This window comes from Beta vulgaris, chromosome 7 (genome assembly GCF_026745355.1).
Source record: "Beta vulgaris subsp. vulgaris cultivar EL10 chromosome 7, EL10.2, whole genome shotgun sequence".
NCBI lineage: Eukaryota > Viridiplantae > Streptophyta > Magnoliopsida > Caryophyllales > Amaranthaceae > Beta > Beta vulgaris.
The window spans coordinates 57216624-57233616 of record NC_079208.1 but is presented as its reverse complement, the minus strand read 5'-3'; the positions used below and the strand labels follow the sequence as shown (position 1 = coordinate 57233616).

The window sequence follows — 16993 nt, the reverse complement described above, 5'->3', positions numbered from 1 at the left end:
CAAAAAAAAAACTAGTATTTTATAGTTACCATGAGTCCATGATCATCGAACTATTGAAAAATTTGATTCAAGTAGCCTTTTGCTATTAAAAACTTGCCCAATCCAGGGTGTATTTATTAGTGGTCATCCTCCTTGTACTAATTTCATAGACCACGTCAAAAAATCATAGAACCATTTCTCTATGTGTTTTTGGCAATTAATTAACGAATTCATTTTAGCGTCATCTAACATTCTAACTAAACATTCCATCTTTATTCACTATTGAAGTCATCAATTCTCATAAAATAGGTACACATATGACATAACAAAACTAAAATAAGTAAAAGCGTTATAACTTTATCAAATCGAATCTTAATTCTTACTGCACAAAAACCCCACTCACAAATATTTTCTGGATTTCGATTTTCCGATCTTTTTTCCTTCATTTCCAATGCCAAATCTCGGTCCTCAAACCGAGATCTCATTCGCTGGAACCTTCATTAGTAGCGCAATTGCTGCTTGTTTTGCCGAGGTAATTCACGATCTTCCACTTTTTTTTTTTTTTTTTTAATAAATAAAAATAAATGTTCAATGTTGCTATCGTGCATTATTCTGATTTAAATTGTTTCAAGTTGAAAATTTGAAGCTAAATTCAAGTAAAAGTATCGTCAATTACGACTCTTTTTTGTTATTTTTTGTATATTTATGATATTTGATGCTTTAATGAATTGAATTAACGGCGTAATTATGGATTTGGTTTGCTGTGAAACTAATGCTGAGGATACATTTGTGATTATCTGTGACTTTGATCTATGTTACTGGAACTTGGCTATTAGTGTCGGTCGGAGTAATTTTTATGTTTTTTTGTTTCCAAAATGAGGTTTTTAAAGTCTCTACCACCACTTTTAAGTGTGAGTATCTAACACGAGTATTTTGATATTTTTTTGATGCGTATGAACCTCGAAGGCAGTATAAAATACATAGAAGGGGAGAGATATTCGAAGCTCTTAACCACTAGGTCAAAATGCTTAAATTTGGGTTGTCAACTGTCAAGTGTGTGGTTGGTGAATTGGAAACATGTCACAGTTTTTGCTTATGGGGTTTGATAATGCCTCTGTCGGGAATTTGACCTAAATGGGTGTTCAGGGGAGGCGAGGCGGGGGGTTAAGATGTTCCGCTCTTGGTATAGCAAAGAGATTGTTAACTTTGGACTCTTGAGCTGAATCCCCCTGACCATGTTCAAGGCATACTGATATGGTATGCTAAGTTTTCTACTAATTTGGTATTTTTGGTGTGATCGGACTAATATGCAGTTTTGTACGTTGCCATTAGACACTGCTAAAGTGAAGCTTCAACTTCAAAAGAAAGCATCTTCAGCTGATGGAGCTGTTTCAGTCAGATATAGAGGCATGTTGGGCACTATAGTTACGATTGCAAAGGAAGAAGGTTTACCTGCGCTTTGGAAGGGAATTGTGCCAGGGTTGCATCGCCAATGTATCTATGGTGGCTTGAGAATTAGCCTGTATGATCCTGTGAGTTCGAGACATCTTCCTTTAGATGTATATATATATAGTTTCTTAGCGCTTATCTATTATAATATCTATGTATCTGCTCATCCTCCTATCTTGCAGTTCAAGATGTTCTTTATGGGAGCTTTTCTTTTTGGAGATTTTCCTTTATTTCAAAAGATATTAGCTGCTCTATTAACTGGTCAGTTGTTTTATCAGGCATCTAAACCATCAGAATCATCTTTGAATTACATTCTTAAAATTCCCCATTTTTGCGGATTGATCTTTGCCTATATAATTTTATCAATTTCATTGTCTAAGCATCTTAGTTGGCAATTTATGTGTTATACAGGTGCAATTGCAATACTTGTTGCCAATCCAACTGATCTTGTTAAAGTTCGACTTCAAGCTGAAGGAAAATTGCCACCTGGAGTGCCAAGGCGCTATTCAGGAGCCCTAGATGCTTATAGTTCCATAATAAGACAGGTAGTTCTTTGAAAGAGCTTACTTCTCAATATTATTGTTTAGGACACTTGATTCATGAATCTTATGCTACTAGGAAGGACTCTTGGCTCTTTGGACTGGGCTCGGACCCAACATTGCCAGGAATGCAATAATAAATGCTGCTGAACTAGCCAGTTATGATCAAGTGAAACTGGTAATTTCATAATATCATTTTAGTTTTAGCAACTTGAGGAGTCTTTTTGTATCTGGTTCCCTTCTTATAGTTGTATGCATATGCAGACTATATTGGCGCTCCCAGGATTCACTGATAATGCACTTACTCACATCCTGGCTGGTTTAGGTGCAGGGTTTTTTGCAGTGTGCATTGGATCTCCTGTGGATGTGGTGAGCATGCACTGTGTATTTAAATTAATTCCGTTTTCAGTTTCTTAGTTGTTCGTAGTTGTTACACTATGAATAATGAATATCTTGAAAAGCATATATGATAGTGTGGAAGAATACAGAACTACAGAATGGTGTAAATCACATCAATTTTATGGTCTTGACTCTTGACATTATCTGATGATATGCAACTTTTTAGATTCATCACTATGGACAAAGGTGTCTACTGTCTAGTAATATAGTGCATGCTATAAATCTATAACGAGGCTCAGTCAGATAGATATTTACTAATTACTATGATTTAATATAATACATACTGCTTAGTCACTCAATATCAGCTTGGATTGTGTGTTTTTTTTTTAGAATTTTGTTATTGATTAATACTACCAGGTGAAATCAAGAATGATGGGAGATACAACATATAAAAGCACGGTTGATTGTTTCGTCAAGACATTGAAGAATGAGGTACCAAGTACTCTTCAACTTGCCATTTGTTACTGTAATATTCTTAGAGAAATGATCTGTTTTAATTGTTTCTTTTTTATTAGATCTCTTGTTTCTGCAATTAGGATGACATATGGTACTAATGCTGAAACTTCTGGATAGTAGGGGATGCTATAATTTTGACAGATCTGATGTTTACAGTCTTAACTTATTAATATGCAGGGACCATTGGCATTTTATAAAGGATTTCTCCCGAATTTTGGCAGATTAGGATCTTGGAATGTGGTCATGTTTTTGACATTGGAACAAGTAAGGATATTATTTATATCATGATATCTTTGTGTTCGTTCCATGTACATGGTCATTTATTCGGTTCAGATGAGCTTTATTTCTATGATCTTTCTCCCACTCCTCTCTGAGATGATGTTTGTTCCCCTCCTTTCTAGATGATTTTTTTTCTTGCCTGAAGAATGTTCTAAACATGTAATTATAAACTTCACATTGTACTAAGCTTTCTTTTCATATCCCCTTTGCCATATGCTTTCAACAAGTGCAATACTAAAGCTTTGGGTTTGTTGCCCTTTTGCAATTCTATGCTCACATGCCCTTCCTTGAGAGTAGTATCCTATACTTTCACATATACTACAGTTGTATGGTGGTCTATAGATCTGGCCAGTCAATCGGACCCAGCTCTGATCAAGGCCTAATTTTGTATTCTCCAGAAGGTATTGACACTTGTGGGGCATGGCCATACTTCCAATACTTTTGGCCTTGACTGGAGCATGTAAGGCCAGGAGGGTAACCAGTTGTTGAAGTTATTTATTTATTTATTAAAGGAACAGTCTAGACCAGTAAGCCTAGAACAATCTATAGTGAGTTCACCCTTAGCCTGAACTTCTGACCTAGCTTATCCTAGCCATCATGTGCCCTTACTTTTTGCCTTTTTTGGCATGGCCTGGATATTGCCATTTTATTTGGTAGTTCTAAAATTAAGAGAGTTAATGCTTGTTTTAGTGGATTTTTTGATTTGTTTACAATGACATTAGGTAAGAGAGTGGCAGCTAAACTGCATGGAGACATTTTTACCAGTTGTTTTTAGCTTTTGCATGTGTGTTGATTTTCTGTTTTTTTTGAAATGTTGCTAATTGGTATTGCAAGGTGCTCATCTGGTAAAAGTAGCACTTGAAGCTAATCTTTATGTTATTTTGAGAAACTACTAACCTATACTCTGTAAGCAAATTGCTAATTGAAAAGCTAATTCTGGTTTTCTTGCAAAATACTATCCTGAACTCTAAAAAGTAGTGGTCGCCACTACTTTAACAGACATTAATGTTCGGTATTATTAGTGTTTGGACTTAGTTAAAACATAAATTATCGCTGAACATGCCCTGGGTGTGTCTTAGAAGTATAGCAATCTTTCAATCTCCCATCATAAATTTTACTCTGCACAACCAGTGGCTATTGTAGCAATTCTTGTACTCTATAACAAAACCCATTCACGATACCTATATTACCATTATCCCAAAGGAAACTGCCATATTCCTAGTTACTGATCTGGGATTCTGGGTCATAGTGGGCACTTAAAGCCTCTTGAAGCAATTTTTGACAATGTAACTAGTAGCAGAGTCTGTCATAGTGGCATGTACGTCGATCCTTGTATCTAGAAGTTGTCCATATTTCGCTGTGTGATTTAGAGAGAAGTGGAGGAGAGTACATTGATTTCACTTTCTCCGCTTTGATAGTTAAGCAGATAGGGATGCAAATAACAAAATCTTTAACCTCCCTCTTCAGTTGGTATGACATCGGAATGGGATTGACATTGGCATGTGTTACTAGATACTCATTTGAATTAGTGCAACGTGCATCAAGAAATTTTACCATGTCAACTCCATATAAACGAGTTACTTCAAATTTTTTTCTCACTTTGCTGAAGAATCTCAAGAATGTGGGACACTGGAACTTTTAGCGTGTTTCACTGTTTTGATGTCGAACTAATTGGCTTGGTTCATCAACTTCATACCTTTGGATCATACACATATAAACCTCATCTCGTGATTTTGTTATCAATACTGATGTTCAATAATTTATAATTCTACATAAAATATGCCACATTCTTGCTTATCATTGCGTTTCTGCATGACACAGGTCAAGAAGATGTTGCAAGGGCATGCATAGGAGTTCCTCCGTTTTCTTAATCATCAGGCATCAGCATAGCCATAACAAGAGATGGCACAAACCGACATGTTTTAAGAGTTAAGACCGGCCCCTTGATTTTACATGGAGATTCATATGTTTGATTAATTTCGCATATACAGAGCTGCTTCTAAGAAGTTGGAAGGGAAAATGACAACATTGACGAAGTTCCAGTAGTATATATATCGATTCATTGTGTTGTAACAAGTTCCACTAGTATAGGATTGCCTTGTAATTTTGCACCATATAGGTAAATTGTACACCATATTCTTTCTATTTGTATTGTTATTGAATTCTCAAGGAATGTCACACTATATATTATATCCTTTATTCTTGAAGAGCATATGATACTTTTAACAATTTTTGAATTTTTTGTGTATGATCATTCATTAAATATTTAAACTGTTTGTTACCAAGCAAGTGAGGCGAGAGAATAGACCTACATGTGTAGTTACCAAAATGTCCTTTCTTCCTTTGGCAACAAAACAGTTTGGTGATTAGCCTTTCCTTCTAAACTTATCGAAATTGGAAGAGAACAACTCTTTTTTCTTCTTCTGAACTAGTCCACTGAATTACAGCTGGAAAGAAAATCAAAGTCCATTCATTTCAGACCTACCACATTGTACAGACTAAACTACAGGTAGAGCACACAAAACTCATCAACCATTTTACTACCTTGGCACAAGATAAACTCGAGCCTTAACCACAGACCCGTTTCCTAACTTAAATCCAGGACTTACAGGGAATCCGACAACCTGACCTGAGGGGACTTTGCCACCAGGATACCTTACAACACTCTCCATATAAACTGGGTGAAACTCAGCCCCACGACTTGCCTCGAAGTGGCTTGGAGGTGGGTCGAGTGAGAATGCAAGCAAATGGAGCAACCAAACTGCCTTGGCCAACCCAAGGAACTCGATGTAAAACTCGGTCCTCGGATGTGTCCCATTCAGAAGCTGATTTCTTTGGTCCAGATTACCAAAAAGTGACTCTTCCATTTTGGGATGAACTATTTCTTGGTACTTCTTACTACAAAAAACCCCAAATGGAGAGCTAGGTAAAAGGCCAAGCAACTCAGAAGGGTCCATGGATTTCATGTCCCGGAATTTGGAGAAGCATTCATTTCGGAACTGTAAGGGGTTGAGGAGAGAGGAAAGGGTGCCATCCATGTAGAATGTTTCATGATCAAAGCCTTGGAAGATCTTGCGGAGGACATATGATTCAAGGGCATGTTTGGTTTGGTGTTGATGAGGGTTGGTGCTTGTCATGGTTGATCCATTGGTGGAGATAGCAGCTTCAATAGACCGGATGGCAGCGTGGAGGTCCCAGTGAGCAGAGCGCATGAGTGATACAAGGCAAGACGTAAAAGATTTCGAGGTTTCCCTCACTTGCTTCATTGTTGCTTCAAACATGTCTGGTGTAGGAGAAGCTGGGACTGCAAAAGAAATGGAAAACCTTAAATGACTACAATATACTTTTCCAACATACTTCCTCCGTCTAAAACAAAATGAAACTTCTCTTACAAAACTCTCACATAAAAAAGAGAAACGTTTCATTTATTTTAAAACGGATGAAAGATCTAAATTCTACTTTCTTGTGGAGCTAAATTATGCATTTAATGATAGAGATCAAAATCAAAAAAGAAAAAAGCTGGTGCTTATTGTAGGAACTTTTTTTTTTTTGCTTTTGCTTTTGATCATTGAACCCTTTTTAAAGATTAGCAACTTTATACAAACCATAAATCTTGTCTTAGATTCTTCTTTTCTAATCTTGACAGACTCGATTTATCCAGAATATACTTCACTTTATACATGGAAAAACACTAAACAACTACTATTTGTTTGCTAGAGGACAAAGTTTATACTGACAATACTTTCTTTTATTCTTTACTCTTAATAGCCAGTTGTTTAGACCATAATTTTTGGTAGTTAGAACATTGAAGTTCATAGATCCTTTTGTTCTCCACAGAATAATTAGCTGAATAGTTTTTCTTTTTGGTGTTTAGAGAGCGACACACAAGGGCAAGTAACGAGAATCGATTCCAAAATCTCGGAACAGTGAGAGAATTCGTAATCAACTGAACTATCCCTCACCCTCATAATTAGTTGAATAGTGCAACTCATAATATATTCCAATACTCCTTCCTACCTTATGTCTTAGAAGTATATCACGTGTAATGGTGAAATTTGAACTACTAACATGACAATTGAAATTCGAACATAAATGGTCCTTACCTTATGTCAAACCCAATCATTAGAAGTATATCTAATATTTACATGATTAATTCATTAGGACCAACATTATGCGTCATTCATAATCCACAACCATAATAGAAACGACACATATAACTAATTAATTGATCATGAAATGTCACCCTAGCAAAAGTATAACTAATTAACAAAGGCTATTGTCACTTCTCCGCACCAACTAAACCGATTTTAACTTATTTGTAATTATCAAAGACTTATTTTTATAACTTATTAAGGTCCCATTCTTTTAGATTTTGTGAATCTAATTTGAACTAAATTAAATAAAAACTAAATTAAACTGAACTAAACTAAAAATAAATATAAAAGAACAGGACCTAAACTTAAGTAAACTTCCTTTTTCTAATATATATCAAATATAGAGTTTTTTTTGGAATATATTAGGATAATAGAAAATTTTGTGGATATATCTCACTAAACTTTTTTTTTTTAGGGTGTATCAACTTAAATTTAAGTTTTGTTAAAAGATACCAAAAACACTATTTTTAATGAAAAAGTAAAATTTTCAGCCTTTGACTTGCTTAATTACTCTTTGTATAGTGCGTGATATTCAATTTCTTCTACTACATTCATTTCCCTCCAACTTTCTCGATGTCACTTTGCGGCTCACTTGCGAGATCCTACCAAGTCAAATATCGAAAATTTGACTTTCTTGCCAAAAATAATGCTTTTTGGTAACTTTTAACATAAACTTAAATTTAGCTTGGTATATAAAAAAATAAAATTTGTGAGATAATCTCCGCAAAAAACTCTCACATATAAGTTTGGTAAAATTTAAGTAAATTAAGGGTATGTTCTCTCCAGCTTATTTTCATTTCAGCTCAATTCGATTCAATTCAGCTCTAGACAATATTTTTACTCTCACATATCACTATTCATTTCAATTCAGTTTAATTCAATTCAACCATTTTATACGAATAGAACAGCCCTAAGTTCAATAAAAATATATTCGGAAAAAAACACACCCATCACTAGAATTAGAAAAATTTACCTTGATGTTGAATAAAATTACCACCACCTTTCTTCCGAGACAAAGCCCTCCCATTTTTCTTCCCATTATTACCACTCCCACCATTCACACTCAATATACTCACCTTTTGTCTCAAATCCTCCAACTCTACCTCCTTATCTTTCACCTCTTTCTTCAACTCCGCCATCGCCGCCTCATACGGTGCTACCACCTCAATCACCGTATCCGCCGCCCTCGGCACGGCATTCTTTCTCTCTCCTCCTCTCCTAAACCTCTCTCTCAACACCCCCAATCGCCGGAGCTCCGCCACCACCTCCACGTCAGCTTCCTTCATCTTTTCTGGGTCCCACGGATTGTGGGCCCCTTGTAATTTCAAATATGCCTTCTTCATTGCTGAAATTGAGTCAAATATTTGCCCCATTATCATACACACCTCATTTTCTCTCTCCTCTTTTACCCAATATCTTTTACCACCACTACTACTATTATTATTGTTATAGCTACTATCATTATTCTGCATTGTTACTATTTCTTCACCCTCTGTTTCTCTTGCATCTTCGAAGATTTCTCCACTTCCTTCTTCTTCTTCTTCATCAGTAGAAGAACTTGAATCATAATCTTCATCATTTTCTGGGTTTGATAGTTTTGATTTTAACTGGTTATTTGTTGGATGTAGGATTCGATCCGGGGTCATTTGAACTTGGTTATGAAATCTGTTACTCCCTAAAGGATGGAGTAAGCAAGAAGCTGTTACTCTTTGGATCAGATCAGAGAAGTTTGTCACCTTCTTTGCCATTTTAGAGAGAGAAAGAGTGAAAGAGGAGAGAGAAAGTGAGGGAAAATAAATGGATGTGCAGTGGGTTTTATTTTTGGTTTGATAAGAAGTACAGAAAGTTAATTATGGAGGCACATGAGGGGTAGGAAAGTGGGACAAAAATTTGGGAAATTTATTATAAAGTTTGTTGATTAATTATTAGTATATATGTTAGTATTAATTAGTGATGTACTAGAGAGGTATATTATTTATGGGTTGATGATTAATTAATTGATTGGTCTTTGTTTGACTTAATTGTGGGAAATTGTTAGATCTAAAAAGTGGCACTTATCTACTTTCCATGGTAATTATGTGAAAGTGTCCTCCATTGTGTATTTGTGGTGTTCATAGTTTTCATATGCAACTTTGTTTTTGGGCAACTATTTAATTTGCACCTTTTTTTTTTGAAATTTAAAAGTCTAATTGATTTGATGGAAATAATTTTTTATGGAAATATATATTTCGTTGAAAAATGCAAACAAATATGAATTTTTTTTGGTTGGTTTGATGAGAAACTATTAAATTAAAAGGAAATAATGAAAAGAGTGGAGGAAAATGATTTTTCTTCAAACTTCTATATGAACGCACATGTTTATAAGAGGATAAAAAAAATATTTTTCATCGTAATTTTTCTTTGTAAATCTTGTGTCCAACTAAACAATGAAAAATGGAGAAAATCGTTTTGTTAACGTTTTTCACCAAAGTCCAAACTGACAAAACTTAAGGGAGTTGTGGTCTTCCTTAGAAGATAAAGCTAACATTACACTTGCTAAAAAAAAATTCATACTACTATTTGATGTGTAGAGGCTTATGAGAAAATGGAATTATAATTCTTTGTCTCAAAGTATAGGAATTTTTTCCTTGAATAATGCCAAAAAGGGGATTAATTCCCAAAATGTGCCACAAAAAATTTTATTTCCCTGCGTACCGTCCACGTAGGACGGCACGCGAAATTTTATTTTTTTTTAAACTGCAGTAAAACCGCTACTCAGAGTAGCGGTTAACGCATAAAAACCACTACTCTGAGTAGCGGTTATATTTAAAATTAACCGCTACTTGGACTAGCGGTTCATAAGAATTGACCGCTACTCTGAGTAGCGGTTTACAAGATTTTGGACCCGCCCCTATAAACCGCTACTCGGAGTAGCGGTTCATTAAAGAAAACCGCTACTCCGAGTAGCGGTTTATAAAAATCCCCAATTTCCCAATTTACTAATGATGAGTCATATTAATATAGGCATTTCATGATGCATTTAGGTTGCATTTTAGGATCATTTAGTTGCATTATTAGTCCATAATTGCACATAGTACTTAAGTTGAGAAGATATTACTCTTTGTGTGTTTTCGGTGTTTTTGATAGTTTTCAGGTATTGAGAACACAATTGGAGTATTATTGGATAAGCTTAAGCATGAGAAGCATCTAGGAAGGAGCTAAGTCAATGAGAAGTCCAAAGGGCATCTTCAAGTCGGATTGCAACTCAAACATAGCGGAAACGTATTAAAAGAAGTATGAAATTGAGTCATGTGCACTCTTTTGATCATAACTTATTATCCAGAGATCGGAATTCGTGATTCCAGTGGGGTTGGAAACTAGACTTGAAGAGCTTTCCAACGGTATATTACACGCCCCGATACGACTTCTAGTTTGGGAGATATGGTCTTTGCAAGTTGACGCTGTTTTGCAGCCCGAAAATCCGCGGCCGCGATTATTCCGGGTTTCCTAGTCGAATAAGGCTTTATCTTTTGACGAATTGACTCTATTTTTCTAGTTGTTTTAGGAAATAGAAAGGTATAAAGACTCAAGGGAATATTATTATTTCCTATCTTATTTTCTATTTTGTTTTTCCGTCATTAATTCATAAAAGATTATTTTTCTTTTTCTCTCAATTATTGAAGAACCCTAGTTTTGCTTTTTCTCCATTTACATTGAATTTTCAATAGAAGCTTTGATTTTTGCAAGATTGGTTCTACAATTGGTATTATTTCTCTTCTTTCTTATTCTATTCAATCCTTTATTATAATTCATGTTTGCTTATTTAATTATGAATATGTTTTCCCCAATTATGATTGAGTAGTCTATTTCTAGGGTTTAGGGGATCCATGATCAATTAGGAAGGGATGTTTATTAAAGTATTGATTTTTATTGATGCATGTTGATTCCTATTGAATGTTTTTATGTCTATTCAATCCAATTTGGCCAGATTTGATTGTTATAGTGTTGCAATATTAGGTTATGCGCCGAGAGGTATAAACTTGATATTAAGGCTAGTTTCAATAGGTAGAATTGGTGTTAATAAATTGCGAGAGCCTGTTAATATCGTTCTATGCTTGATTTAGACTTGAGAGAGCGAATCAATCTGTTTAACTGCATTATTAATTGTTGATTTTAGTGTTTCATCCCAAATATTGATCATTGGTGAACCTATGCCCTAGACTTTTTATTATTGATAATTCTTGAATTAGTTATATTAGTTTAGTATAATTACACACAAACACTCGTTCCTATACTCTAGATTTGACTGACAATTAGGAAAAGAACACTGTTTCTCTGTGGATTCGACCCTACTTCCCTGACTACTATTTGTTAGAGGACTTAGGATTACTTTTGATAAGGTGATACGACTTTAGCCTGTCAAAATTTGGCGCCGTTGCCGGGGAAACGGTTTTGTTCCATTTTCTTTAATTGTTTTAGAGTCTAGATTATATACTCTCGTCTCAGAGAACACTTGTTCTTTGGGACAAAATCTCTTAATTGTTTGTTCTTTAGTTCTTCTATGCGCAGGAGTTTGAGTTCAGATTGCCTACAATTTGATCCTGAAATCGAAAGATCCTTTCATAGACAGAAGAACTTTTCCAGACAGTTGCGAGATAATCCAAGGGAAGATAATCCTTTGGATTCTGACTCTGATTCTACAGCATTGTCTCTATTCCCACCAGAATCAGAGATGGCTCGAGGCTTACTGACTTTTCCCAACCCTCTTTGGCTGAACTTCCCAAGAGCAATCAAATGCCTGAAATCGAAGCTGTAAATTTCGAGATCAAACCTGCATTGCTAAACATGATCGAAAGAAAACAATTTGGTGGTGGACCTAATGAAGCCCCAATCTTCATTATCAAGATTTCTGCCAATATTGCTCTACCATTAAGCAGCAGGGAGTGACACAAGATCAGATTCGGGAGATTCTTTTCCCATTTTCACTTCGAGACAAGGCAAAGATGTGGTACAATGGGATTAATCGAGCCACTCTTGGGATCACTGATTGGAATACCTTGGCTCTAGCTTTCTACAGAAAGTACTACCCTCCAGAGAAGACTGCTAGGTTGCGTAGTCAGATTACAAACTTCACCCAAGGGACTGATGAGTCTTTACATGAGGCATGGGAAAGATTTAAAGATCTTCAGAGAGAATGTCCCCATCATGGTCTACAAAAATGGTTCCTAGTTCAAGGATTCTACAATGGTTTGGGGAACAACTCGAGACTTATCCTTGACTCTGCAGCAAATGGGAGATTCATGAAACTGAAATTGATGCTGCCATGATTTGATCGAGGAGATGGCTATCCACAACTCTCAATATGGTAATCCTCGAGGACTAGCTAACAAGGGTGGAAAGCATGAGATAGATTCTATATCCTTATTAGCTGCACAGATGAATGCAATCAGCAATAACTTGACAATATGCAACTCTCCTCTCCTGCAAGTGTTGCTGCTTTGGGTACTACATCCGTGATTATTGTGTGATAACTGTGGCATAGTTGGACATTGGGCACAAGAGTGTCGGAGTTCTCTCGAACAAGTTAATGCTTTTCAAACATATCCGCCGAACAACCCATACTCCAACACATACAATCCAGGTTGAGAAATCATCCTAACTTGTCTTACAAGAGCACTAATGTCCTGAATCCTCCTGCACCACAACCACAAGCACAACAATTGAACCAAGATACTACCAACCACCTCCCAACACCCTCCTGGTTTCTCTAGACCACCTTTCAATCCATCTCAACAAGCACCTCCTGCCGATCCAATGATGGTTGAGATGAGAAACATGATGCTACAAATGCAAAAGGATCGACAAGCTGACAAGGCACAAATTGAGTCCATTCTTGCTCACAATAAGATGTTGGAGAATCAGTTGGCACAATTGGCTACTTCGAATCCACTCGACAACAAGGTGCTCTTCCAGCACAACCTGTTCAGCCTACAGATTCGGCAAATGCCATCACTCTCCGAAGTGGTTCTCACTACAATGGACCACCCATGCCTATTGATGATACTTTGAGGTGAAAAATGATGAGGAACAGGTCCCAGCTGAAGCTACAAATGACAAGGAGAACTCTCAGCAAGCCACTGAACATGAAGAGACCAATGAAGCCAAAAAGCCTGCTATTGAGATTCCTCCTATCAAACTTCCTTTCCCCAATCGTCACCTCAAGAGTAAGCTGGACAAGCAATTTGGTAAGTTTTTGGAAGTCGTCAAGAATCTTCAGGTAACAGTTCCTTTCACGGAATTAATTACTCAAGTGCCTGCTTATGCTAAATTTATGAAAGATATCTTGACTAGGAAAAGGGCTTTTAACGAGGTGGAGACAGTTGCTTTTACTGAAGAATGTAGTGCCATTTTACAAAATAAATCTCCACCAAAATTAAAAGACCCTGGTAGTTTCTCTATACCTTGTCACATTGGTAGTTTGTTCATTGAAAAGCTTTATGTGATTTGGGGGCTAGTGTGAGTGTTATGCCATTGTCTGTTCCTCAAAATTGAATATGGGAAGTTTGAAAGTTACCAATATTACTCTACAAATGGCTGACCGTTCTGTTAAATACCCCCTAGGTATTTTAGAGGATGTACCTGTTAGAGTAGGTAAATTTTTTATTCCCGTGGACTTTGTTGTACTTGATATGGAGGAAGATAGGCAAATTCCAATCATTTTGGGTGGCCATTCCTTCAACTGCAGGTGCCGTCATTGATGTGAAAAATGGTAAGCTTACACTATCTGTTGGAGATGATGAGGTCACTTTTAATCTAAGCACTGCTTTGAAAAGTCCTATGCTAGAGGAAAAGTGTTGGAGTATTGATGTGGTTGATGTAATTTGCCATGATAACATGCCCCAAGCTCTCTATAGAGACCCCTTGGAGGCGGTACTTTGTCTTGAGTCTTCACAGGTGATGGCAGTATATGGAGCAATGAGGTAGCTGCTATTGAGAAGATGCTCGAAAGTGAAGAATTCGACCTTGATGGATGCCAACATGTAAAGAGGTTCGATCAATCTGTGTGTAATGTAGAGGTAAACGGTCGTGCGGGACCTGCATAAACCAGCGCTATTCGGGAGGCAACCCGAATCTCTAACTCTTTTTTTTTTTTTCTTTTCTTTTTACTCTTCATTTCTCTAAACAAAAGAAAAGAACAAAAATATTTGCATATTGAATTTACTTGAATTCAATTTATTTTTATTTTTGTGTTTTTGAATTCACTTGAATTCGTTTCTTTTTTTTTTAGTTTAGTTAGTTTTTTTCGTAGTTTCTTTTAGTTTTTGAATTCACTTGAATTCAAGCTTCATTTTTTATTAGACTAACCATGCTAACAAGTGTTGTTTAGTGTTTTGGTGTATAATTTTTGACTATAGGTGAAAGCACAAGCTCCAACATGCGCCCGCGGGAATTTGGCTCCACTATCACCCTTTTTTCTCCGCCCGCGGGGTAAAACAGCGCCCGCGGCCAGCCACGACCACTCCCTCACCACTGTTCTGCCAGCCCGCGGGGTAAAACCCGCGCCCGCGGGGTACAGCCTGCGCCCCCATCCGAAAACCCGCGCCCGCAGCACCAATCCCCCCCACATCACAAACACTCTGCCAGCCCGCGGGGTATAACCCGCGCCCGCGGGATTTCGAGGGTCCAAATACCATTCGCCCAACCCCAAACCAAAACATAAAACAAAACAAAAAAAAAAACCAACAACACCCCCACCCTCTCGACCTCTCTCACCAGCATCCGACGACCGGCGACCCTCCGACCACCCCCGACCCGCCGGCGACGCGACGCCTCCCTCTCGCCTTTCGAACTCCTCACAGCCCCACACCTGCCGGCGCTGTGACCACCCCTCTCGCCCTCACAAACTTTCAGCACCACCCCCCCTCGCGTCTCCTGCCCGCACAGCTTCGCCGACGGTCAACCCGTCCTCTTGACCTCCCACCAGCAACAGCCGCAAAACCCAATCACTCCTGTTCCCCTCCTATTCGGCGGACCACCAGCAACCCAATGTTCCTTATTTGCGCACCAACTAGATTCAAGTTCGTCTTTGTGAAGCATTACGACATGGATTTTGCGCATATTTGCCTCTTCCCCATTAATTGGGTAGTAAGCATTTATTCTCACTTCTACTCGCTTGAATTTTGTTTTAATGCCTCTTGTGAGAATCTTTTGCACCATTGATTGAATTTTTAGATTATTGGGTTTGTGTATGGTTTTGTGATGTGTTATGGTTGTTAGTGGGAGACTTTGGTGTTGGATGATTGTCGGGGTTGGTTCTGATTCTTTTTCTAAACTAGTCTATGCAGTGAGGACACTGCAAATTCTAGCTTGGGGGAGGAATATTCTATCTTTTATGGCTTTTTAGTGTAGATTTCATTGCTTTCATAGGATGTTGCACGGTTTGTACTGCTTTTAGGAGTGGGAGTTTACGTGTAACCAAAAAATGTACTGCTTCTTAGTTGCATCATAGTTGCATTTTAGCTAGCTCATTTCATTATAGTTTTCATCTATGGGACTATTGTTGGCACACCTTCGAGAATTTTGTGGATATCTCTACTACAGCTCTACAGCTTTGTTGTACAGTGGTTTCATGATTCTTCATAGCATAATTGTGATACGATTGATTGGTTGTGGTAAGACTGTTTGATCTCTCTGGCTGGCTTTAACTTTACTGTGCAGACAAAATTGACCCATGTGAGCTTCTGTGCCTAATAAACTGACGAATCTGTGTCAGTTATGTTCTTTCATGAGTGATTAGTTCCTCAGTTGATGTATTGATCTTGATTTTGACCTGGTACGTCCTTGATACTTGATTGTGTACACTATTTGATATGATTGAGCGTTCATTTCACGATTTTAGCTCCAGAGTTCTTTTTGTTCACATATTTCCCGTCTCTAGCCCCGCTGAGCTTTCTTGACCCTTGCTTGCTACTTACACCCATATTAAACCCGAACTCATTTGATTATTGTCCCAAGCCTAGCTTGGGGGAGCAAGTGTTAGTTTTGGTCATACTGTATTACATGGATGTAGTTAATGCATGGTTATGTTGAAGGAAAGTGTTATTAATGAGCTTTCATCAATTTGAATGTGGTGCAAAGAGATTTTGGCAATATGAAAAAGAGTGAAGAAAAAGAAATGAAAGAACAAAGAAAGTGAACATATTTTGAAAGAAAAGTGAAAAGATTATATATGGGTTCTATGCATGAAAGATATTGTGGTAATGATGGTGTTATATGAAGTTGTGATGAATGCCTTGTTAGGCCGTTTTACATTGATATTTGCTCCCTTCTTGGCTTTTCCACCACATTTCCCAAAATATGATCCATACCCTTAACCCTAGCCTCATTACAACCCTTGAAAGTCCTCTTGATCTTTGTGTGTTACATTTTTCGTGTTGAAAGTGAGTCAAAAGGTCAAAGTTAAAGAGTATTGCTTCTTCTGAGTTGATATATATAGGTTGAGATCATTGAGTGTCATTGATTTTCGCCCTAAACACAAGAGAGTATTATTCACATACCTATAGTGAGGTCTGTCAAGTGTTGTTAAGTCCAGCTTGGGGGAAAGGGTCTGTGGTAAGATTGTTGAGTTGATTGGTCACATGACGTGCTATGCGGCTTTGTTTCATTGATACTCGATGCTTGGTTCATGTAGGATTGATATCTCTCGTGTTTTGGATTGTGTGCTTGACCCTGTTTTAGTCCCATATTGTAGGTTATCAT

General features: G+C 37.3%; 2 protein-coding genes and 1 non-coding gene across 4 annotated transcripts; 1 reads left to right on the top strand and 2 right to left on the bottom strand.

The window, feature by feature from the left end:
* Positions 1-277: 277 nt before the first annotated feature.
* LOC104900018 (mitochondrial uncoupling protein 1) lies at positions 278-5313 on the top strand. 2 transcript variants are annotated; one of them, XM_010687334.4, is made up of 9 exons: positions 278-511; positions 1293-1511; positions 1611-1689; positions 1840-1973; positions 2047-2145; positions 2232-2336; positions 2724-2798; positions 3000-3086; positions 4923-5313. In XM_010687334.4, the coding sequence occupies exons 1-9, from the start codon at positions 431-433 to the stop codon at positions 4950-4952; spliced, it is 909 nt and encodes a 302-aa protein (XP_010685636.1). In that variant the 5' UTR covers positions 278-430; the 3' UTR covers positions 4953-5313. The 2 variants fall into 2 exon arrangements, with proteins under 2 accessions (XP_010685636.1, XP_010685637.1); XM_010687335.4 differs by having other exon boundaries at positions 350-511; positions 1312-1511.
* Positions 5314-5549: 236 nt separating this feature from the next.
* LOC104900017 (hypothetical protein) lies at positions 5550-9105 on the bottom strand. The gene is made up of 2 exons (XM_010687333.4): positions 8229-9105; positions 5550-6405 (listed from the first exon to the last, which is right to left on the bottom strand). The coding sequence occupies exons 1-2, from the start codon at positions 9001-9003 to the stop codon at positions 5642-5644; spliced, it is 1539 nt and encodes a 512-aa protein (XP_010685635.2). The 5' UTR covers positions 9004-9105; the 3' UTR covers positions 5550-5641.
* Positions 9106-12339: 3234 nt separating this feature from the next.
* LOC125492118 (small nucleolar RNA R71) lies at positions 12340-12446 on the bottom strand. Its single transcript, XR_007268564.2, has one exon. It is a non-coding gene; the product is annotated as a small nucleolar RNA R71 (small nucleolar RNA).
* Positions 12447-16993: the final 4547 nt, after the last annotated feature.